General features: G+C 40.6%; 2 protein-coding genes across 2 annotated transcripts; both read right to left on the bottom strand.

The window, feature by feature from the left end:
* Nucleotides 1–5,813: 5,813 nt before the first annotated feature.
* LOC142635751 (uncharacterized) lies at nucleotides 5,814–6,284 on the bottom strand. The gene has a single exon (XM_075809854.1). The coding sequence runs from the start codon at nucleotides 6,282–6,284 to the stop codon at nucleotides 5,814–5,816; it is 471 nt and encodes a 156-aa protein (XP_075665969.1).
* Nucleotides 6,285–6,413: 129 nt separating this feature from the next.
* On the bottom strand, nucleotides 6,414–6,968 carry LOC142635750 (uncharacterized). The gene has a single exon (XM_075809852.1). The coding sequence runs from the start codon at nucleotides 6,966–6,968 to the stop codon at nucleotides 6,414–6,416; it is 555 nt and encodes a 184-aa protein (XP_075665967.1).
* Between the last annotated feature and the right edge of the window lie 1,962 nt (nucleotides 6,969–8,930).

Here is an 8,930-nt window from a genome sequence, read left to right as displayed (position 1 = left end):
ATCTTCCGTTTCCTTACTGAGGATACTTTGGGGAGGAATCTTCTGCTTCCTTATTGGGGACTTGCTTTGGTGTACTTGGGTCTATTGGGGAGGAATCTTTTGCCTCTTCTGTTGGTATGATGCTTGATATGAGTTTTTGGGGAAGAATTTTCTGCTTCCTTATTGGGGGTTTGCTATAGATACTTGGAAGGTTGAGGAAGAGTCTTCTACTTCTTTACCGAGGATGGTGTTTGACATGCCTAACCCGCTGAGGGAAAGTTCTTGAGGTGCTTGAACAATTGGGAGTGGTTCTTGATGTGCTTGATCCATTAGGGATTATTTTGATGTGCTTGATCTAGTGGGAAATTTTTTGATTTTTGATAATTTGTGTTTAGTTATGGGAACCTTGAGATGTCCCTTCCTTGAAAGATATATATATATATATATATATGTGTGTGTGTGTGTGTGTGTGTATTGTTCATGACTAAACTACCTCTCTCCCTTCTTTTTGTTATGTAAATGCTTAGGTTTTGCTGTGGGATGGGTTTAGATGAAAACCTAATGTCTTAGGAGGGGTAGGAACATGTCTATGATTGATTTTGGATGATGCCTCCTTGAAAATGTCGAAGAATTGCTTCTGTTTGTGTTCTTGCATGTGTGGGCTCGGGCCTATGTACGTAGCTTGTATTCATGCGTACACAGCATTGTTCTTGCATACATAGGTGTGTTCTGGAGGTTCTGCATATGTGAGAATGGACCTGTGTATGTGGGGTCTTGTCGTGTGCATGGGCTTTGACTCGCATATGTGAGACACTTGGCAGAAGCCCTGCTCTGCCCATTTCTACCCCCTTTTCAACTGTCTCACTTTCACATGCAATTCTAACACATTCTTGTCATTTTTGCATTTGATTATCATTGTGTCATTCTTTTTTATTTTAATTCTCACATTAAAACACCATATTTCTTAAATTTCACTTGAATCATGAATCTAATGACATCTTTCTTTTTTGCAGTCATCAACCCCTTATGCTGGTAGGGAAGCACCAATAAGGTGGTGGAGTGGTTCAACTTGCTTGCCCCTGAAACTAGAGGCTATGTCCAGGAGGCGAGCTTCGAACCTATCATCGGTCTCCTTCCTGAAAAGTTTGAGAGCGCTACACTAGTGCAGTGCCTTATTGAGAGGTGGTAGGACACCGCCCACACCTTTCACATCGCCAAACAGGAGATGACTGTAACTACCTATGACTTCTACTGCATGACCAGTCTCGGCTTTGAGGGGGCCATCATTAGTTTGGATGGTGTGTCGAGCGTCCAGCTAGGCATTGACATGTTAGGGAGAAAGTACTCCATCGAGACCATTTACTACTTTGACCTGGAGTCGAATTACATATTTCTCTCGCAAAGGACCACAGAGGAATGTGTTTGCATGGCTAGGGCTTTCCTTCTCCACTTGATGGGGGCCTACCTCTTTGCCAATGGTGGGCAAATAGTGTCTCTAAGGTGGCTAACCCTCTCACAGGATTTTGGGGAGGCACGGAGGGCCAATTAGGGGCAAGCATGCCTTGCTTATCTTTTCTCCACCCTTGACACTCTTAGTCGAGGCACTTTGCGGTAGCTAGTGGGGCCTTGGAAGCTTCTTGAGGTCAATTCTCTTTTTACACTTTTTCTTTCACTTGTAGCTCATAGTATTACAAACTGTATTGCCTTGAAAACTGTCATCTTGTATATACCATCTTGAAAACTGTCATCTTGCATGTTGTCATCTTACAAATTGTTATCTTGAAAACTGTTATCTTGTATCCAAACTATGGTTTATGCTACCTTTTATTTTTTATTTTTATAGCGGTGGGTGATTAGGTACAACTTTATAATTCTGGGCACTGACCTAGCCTTGAAGGACTTTAACCAAGTGAGGGTCCATCTTACTGGGTTGACTTCCGATGAGGTGAGTTTAGTAGTTCTAGCTTCATGCATTCCTCTTAGGATATCGTTCTCCTAACCTCATGTATTTATAGGTTAATTGGACTCCATGGGCTGGCTAACCCCTTCCTGCATCTTGAGACTTGGAGTCTGCCGCTCTCATTGCTTCAGAGAACACCTGACCTTTTGAAGGAACAGGCTTGAGGGCGATATACCTAGCAGAAAGGGTACGGTGCCAGTTGGTGGGTAAGGATGACCCACAGATTCCAATGGACCCTCTTGAGTTCATGCTTAAACCACATTCTATGACTGATGTTGAGTACAACACATAGAGGAGTGGTATTTCCTATGCTGAGCGGCTTCTTGAGGGGTTGGACTACGAGAAGTTCAATCCCACTCACCTTATGCCTTCACTCACTATTCAAGTATATATTCAAACTCTTGCTCTTCATTTCTTTCTTCTCTCTTGACCTATCATTACTACTAATGTGGGGAATTGCAATAGGGGGGACCTACTACTGGTAAGCCCATATATCCTTCATGCATCCCTTGGGCGGTCTATGCTTATGGAGTGGATGGCTTTGTGAGGGAGTGTATTATGCCCCATAACCCCAATGTCATATGGGCTATCCTTTCTCTCCCAACACTTGAGTGGTAAGTTCTTCTTTCCCTTAGTTCTCTTTCTTCATTTCTCTATCCAATTTTCCTTTCTCATTTCAGTCACTAATCTTTCTATTTTCAAAATGGCAGCCCACCATTCAAAAGCATGAGGAGTTGGAGTGGTTGGCCAGAAATCTTAAGTTGGAGGTGACCAACTATTTGAGGGAGTTGTATGGTCCTGGAGGAGAGCCTACCCAGGTGGTGATGATGATGATGGTGGTGAGGAGGAGGATTCAAAGGCGAATCCACGCTATCAACCAAGAAAGAGGCGGCATCGTTGATTACTTGTAGTCATGGCATACATACACACAGCGCACATTTTTTTTTTTTTTTTTGCTTTTAATCTTTTTCTTTATTCCCTTTAGCAAACACTTGGATTTGGTTTGAGACAAAGGATTGTATTAAGAACTTCTTTTACATTTATGCTTTCGATTGGAACTTAGCACTTAATTTATAAGTACAATGATAAATTGTATGTTTCTATATAATCTTTGCTACTTTGATGCTTGCAATCTTACTTGGGATGTGTCTTGAATGATTCTTTAAGTCACAGAAACCATAAGAATGCTTAGGAGTGGAGAAACTCTGCTCAGAATAGGGGAATATGGGCTTCTGCCATGTGCCTTGCGTATGTGGAGATTAACCTACGTATGTAGCTTTGAATTTGCGTACGCAGGGTTGACTCTGTGCACGTGGGTATAAAAGTAGCCATTTGGGTCCAAAACCCTCACTAGCATATTTTCAACCTAAAGAACACTTTTTTAAGGTCTTCCCATGGCAGGAACTCTCCTTTTGATGTCTCTAATTGGATTAGGAAGCTAGGTCCCGATTTCAAGGATTCTGTTGATCCTTATGGCCTTTCTTGCATCTTCCTTTACCATCAAATTAGGGTGGATGAGCCTCTTCTTTGTACTGCTGCCAACTATTGGGTTTCTTCTCGGCATGAATTTCACTTCAATGGAATAGAACTATGCCCCACTATTGAGGAATTTGCTGCTATCATGGGTGAACCGAAGATTGATAATCTTATCTTTCCTACCATGGGTGGGGATCTTCCATCCTTGCTACGAGTTGTTAGGTGTCCTTGAAAGCACATCCAATAGGTGGTGTGTCTTTGGCAAACTCAACCTTAGGTTGGTCTTTGATTACTTTTTTGATTCGGGCCTTTTTGAGGGTGAAAGACCATGATCATACTACCTTCGTGCCTTTTGCTTATGTGCCCTTGTGAGGTATTTCTTGGTTCAATAGTCATATTGTGTGGACCTTCGGATGTGCATGGTGGCTTATGAGCTAAAGAAGGGCAATCTGGTGGGCTTGATCTTGGCGGAAATCCTTAATGGTTTCGATGTCTTTCAAAGGAAGAAAGCAAGCCTCTTTGCGGGAGTCCTCTTCTTCTCTAGGTATGATCCCTAACTTTTGCCTAAGTTCCCAACCAAGCGGGATTCCTCTAATTTTGCATGGATTGCCTTTTTCTTCTTTTATTTTATTTTTTTATAATTTTTTTTCTCCCTTTCTTTTTTTCTCTTCTTTCTTTTTCAAATATGGCTACAAGAGAGGCTTCAATTGTTCCATCCTTCTACTGTGCCTCTCAGTACCTACCTTCTTAGGCACCTTAGGGACCGCCAGCTCCGAGATGTCCTGGACTTTGAAGCATACATGGAGCTTATGGGTTGTCTCAAGGAGACTGACATTCAGTGGGTTGTGGAATGGTGGCATGTCTCAAGCATGGTCCATAGTTGCTGCAAGGACCATTGTGTGACTCTCGTTGGGCTTCTTTGCTGCTCTTACTACTCCACTTGTTGTATTTCAAGGCATTTTGGAGAGCATCAATGAGTTCCTACTGATGAGGGTGCTTTCCACACTGCGATATTTACAAATAGGATCTTGGGCAAAATTATTGAAGCTTAGCCACACCGTAGGGTGACGAAAGACATTGTCCCTCCTAAATACATCTACCCTACTGCAAGCTACAAGCAATGGTTGAAGGATGACATGAAGTAGATTCTGAAGAATGAGAAGACTCACATGAAGACTAGCAAGAAGGTAAGGAGGACTGAGTGACCACCTTGATGTGCCCCATGTTTTACTTTTTTGCACTTTTATGATTCTTATGTTTTTGTTTTTCAATTTAATAAAGGATTGGAATGTTCCAAATCCCCTATGAGAACAAACTTATTATCTTTTAATGTGAGGAATGAAAGAATTTCCCTTTTTCATTATCTTTGCTTATTATCATCTCATTTATTCATTTTTTTTTCTTTTTTTTTTTCTTTTTCCTTTGCCATGTAATTTTTGCCCATAATGTCCTTTGAGGAATTTTCGCCATGCCTATAGTCTTTTTCCCTAACTTTTGCCTAGACTGCCTTTTCGGGTTTTCAATCTAACAAGTGCCTTAATTTTTGCCTAGGCCGTTCTTTCAGGTTTTCAACCTAGTAGACTTTTTTTTTTCCTTCTTTTAAATGTGGTATTTCTAGAGTCTATCCATGTTAATGGGGCGAAGCATCTCTTCCCCATCCAAATCTACAATTCTCATAGCACCTTTAGACGTTATCTTCTTAATGATAAAAGGCCCAGACCACCTAGGCTTCATTTTCCCTCTCAGATCAAAAGTATCATCTCTAAGCACCTTTAGGACCAAGTCTTCTTCCTTAAGGTTTCTCGGTTTCACTTTCTTATTGAATGCTCTAGCAACCCTTTTTGGTATCCTTATGCATGATATTGTGCCCTACCTTTCTTCTCATCTATGAAAGCCAATTGTTCATATCTCGCCTTGGCCTAATCCTCTTCTAGGACCTTAGTCTGTACTAACACTCTTAAAGATTGTATTTCCACCTTAATAGGAAGCATCACCTCACTACTGTAGACAAAAGAGTAGGGTGTTGCCAAGTTGATGCTCGGATAGAAGTTCTATAACCCCATAGGGCAAATGGAAGCTTCTCAACCCAATCTTTGTATGTCACTACCATCTTGGCTGGGATACTCTTCACATTTTTATTGGTTGCTTCTACGGCCTTGTTAGCTTATGGTCGATATGGTGAAGACCTATGGTGCTCAATGCCATATTCTTCCATGACCCTTCGAATTTCACCTTCAAAGTGGGAGCCATTATCAAAAATGATCTCTTGGGGTACCCCAAACCGACATATGATGTTGTTTTCTAAGAACCGAGCCACATGCTTAGCCTTCAACACAGAATAAGAGGTTGTTTCCTCCTACTTGGTGAAGTAGTCAATTGCCACTAGGATGTATTCATGCTAGTTTGAAGCCTGGGGAGCTATCCTTCCAATCACATCTATGCCCCAAATCGAAAATGGCCATGGAGAAGTCATGCTATATAACTCACTAGGCGGGACATGATCCAAGTTGGCATGTGTTTGAAAATTGTGGCAACTTTTCACATAGTCCACGTAATCAGTCTCCATCGTATTCCAGTAGTACCCCATCTTTAGAATCTTCTTGGCTAACATTCTCCCATTCATATAAGGGTCACAAATTCCTTGATGAACTTCTTCCATTACCTTTTCAAATTCTTGCCTCTTCAAACAATGAAGGTGTATACCATCATAGGATTTTCTATAGAGTTGTCCTCCACATAGGATGTATAAGGTTGCCATCATCCTAATGGAACGACGTTCTCTCTTATCGACACTATCCGAATACGCCTCTAGTTCCAAGAATTTCATAATGTCATAGTACCATGAAACTTCCTTTTCTTCTATGGCCATTATTGACGCTTCGGTCTTCCTCTTGTGTACTTCCTCATAACTTTGCTCAATCTCCAAGGGTTGTGTCCATGCTCCCTCGGGTATTTCAACCATGGAGCCTAAAGTGGCTAAGGCATCTGGAAATTGATTTTAAGCTTTAAGAATGATTCTGTATTCAATTCTATCAAAGGTCTTCGTCAAATCCTCTAGGTATTGCCGATAAGGCTTCAAGTGTTCTTTCTTAACTTTCCACAACTTTTGTGCTTGGGCTAGAACCAAAGTTGAGTCCCCAAACACTTCCGTTTCTTTTACCTCCAATTCTCGAAGAGCTTTCATTCTAGCAATGCAAGCCTTATATTCAACTATGTTGTTAGTTGCTTCGAAGTTCAACTTGATTGCCAAAGGTATGTGAGATCCCTTGGGAGTGATCAAGAGTATTCCTATCCCATTCCCATATTGATTTATGGCTCCGTCGAAGTACATCTTCCACGTCCCTAACTTAACATCCAAAACATCTTTATCTGGAAAATCTTCTTTACCATCCTCCCCCTCTATGGGATTTTCAATACAAAAGGTTGACACGACGCTTCCCTTGATAGTCTTCCTAGCCACATACTTCAAATCGAATTTTGCCAGCAAAATCAACCATCTTGACAATCTTCCACTCAAGGCGAGCTTCTCGAAGAGGTACTTCAATGGATCCATTCTTCCTACCACCCATATTTGGAAGGGTAAAATGATGTGTCTTAATTTCTGTACGGCTTAAACAAGTGCGAAGCATAACTTTTCTATGGGAGTGTACCTAATCTCGTAATCATGGAATCTCTTGCTCAAGTAGTATATGGTCCTTTCATTCTTCTTAACATCTTCTTGTGCAAGCATACTTCCAACTGCATCCCCTATGATGGAAAGGTATATGAGTAAGGGTTTTCCATGTTGTAGAGGCACTCGGATAGGTGGGTGAAGGAGATATTCCTTGATAATTTCAAAGGCTTTTTAGCAGTCATCGTTCAAGATGTGTGTTTCATTCTTCCTTAGGAGTTTAAAGATGGCCTCACAAGTGGAGGTGAGCTTGGCAATGAATCGACTAATGTGTTGTAGTCGACCTAAGAAACCTCTAATCTCTTTCTCACTTTTGGGTGGAGGCATTTCCAATATGGCTTTGATCTTGGATGGATCAACCTTTATCCCTCTATCACTCACTACGAATCTTAACAATTTTCTAGCGGTCACTCCAAAGGTGCACTTTTGTGGGTTCAACCTCAATTTATATTCTTTAATCCTCTCGAAGAACTTCCTCAAGTTTATGGTGTGGCTTCCTCTATCCTTGTATTTCGCTATCATATTGTCAACATGTACTTCTACCTCATTATGCATTATATCATGTAGCAAGGCAGTAGCCATCATTTGATAAGTTGCCTTTGATAAGTTGCCCTAGCATTCTAGAGGCCAAATGGCATTACCGTGTAGCAGTAGATTCCCCATTCGAAAGTGAAAGTGGTTTTGGTCATATCTTTAGAAGCCATCTTGATTTGGCTATATCTCGAAAAACCATCCATCAAGGACATCAAGGCGCTTCTTGCCGTGTTATCTACTAAGACATCAATATGGAGGAGGGGAAAGTCATCCTTAGGGCATGCCTTATTCAAGTGTCTAAAATCCACACACATCCTTACCTTTCCTTCCTTCTTAGGTGCAGGCACAACATTGGCTATCCATTTGGCTTGGCTTACGGGTTTGATGAACCCTACCTTTAGTTGCTTAGTGACTTCTTCTTTGATCTTTAAAAGTCATTCGGTCCTTATTCTTCTCAATTTTTTCTTGACGGCACCATGTGGTCAAGGGTATCAATGTGATGTTGAGCTATTTTGGGGTCAATTTTGGGCATATCTTCATAGGACCATGCAACACCTCCTGAAATTCCATGAGGAGTTCTTGAAGATCTTTCTTTTCTTTTTCATTTAGAGTTGAACCAATTTTAATTAAGCGTGGATTCTCATCATTGCTCAAATTAATAGTTTCAAGAGTTCATTTCATAGGTTTAATTTTCTTTTCCAATTGTTTATTAATTTCATTTTCAAATTCATTAGAATCATTTAAGTGCAGAATTTCAATGTTATGGGACACATCAAAGTAAGCCAAATTAGAATTCATCTTATTGAAAAATTGAAAAATACATTGGAACTTGCATTACAAAACGTTTTCTCCATGTTCTCAGAAAACCCAATCCAAGTCCAATTATTAAAGGGCCCTATAGTAGGCATGATGAATTTGGAAGGATCACTTGGCTCTTCTTTGATGATGGCAAACACGTCCCCGCTCGTCTTCTTTATGGTCTTCATTGCTTTAGCATCCACGTAGTTCATCCAATTGACCTCTTCTTGCACTTCTTTGATCACCATGGTAGGCTTTTCCTTAAAATTGAGTTTTTCATTAAAGAACATCTCCCAGCCCAGATATACACTTCCATTTTTACCTACGCAAAGTTCGGGGAAGCCACAATAAGGGAAGTCTCCTCCTTCTTTCACGAAACTCCCGTTGAGAGTGCCATGGGTTTTTGTTGGTAAATGATTGTATCTTAATGTATTTAAAAATAACAATTTTGTGTATTTTAATTTTTTTAATACTATATGGACTCTTATATGGAGTTTTTTTTTTTTTTTTTCT

The sequence above is a fragment of the Castanea sativa genome, chromosome 5, assembly GCF_040712315.1.
Source record: "Castanea sativa cultivar Marrone di Chiusa Pesio chromosome 5, ASM4071231v1".
NCBI classification, from domain to species: domain Eukaryota; kingdom Viridiplantae; phylum Streptophyta; class Magnoliopsida; order Fagales; family Fagaceae; genus Castanea; species Castanea sativa.
This window is presented reverse-complemented; position numbering and strand designations above follow the sequence as displayed.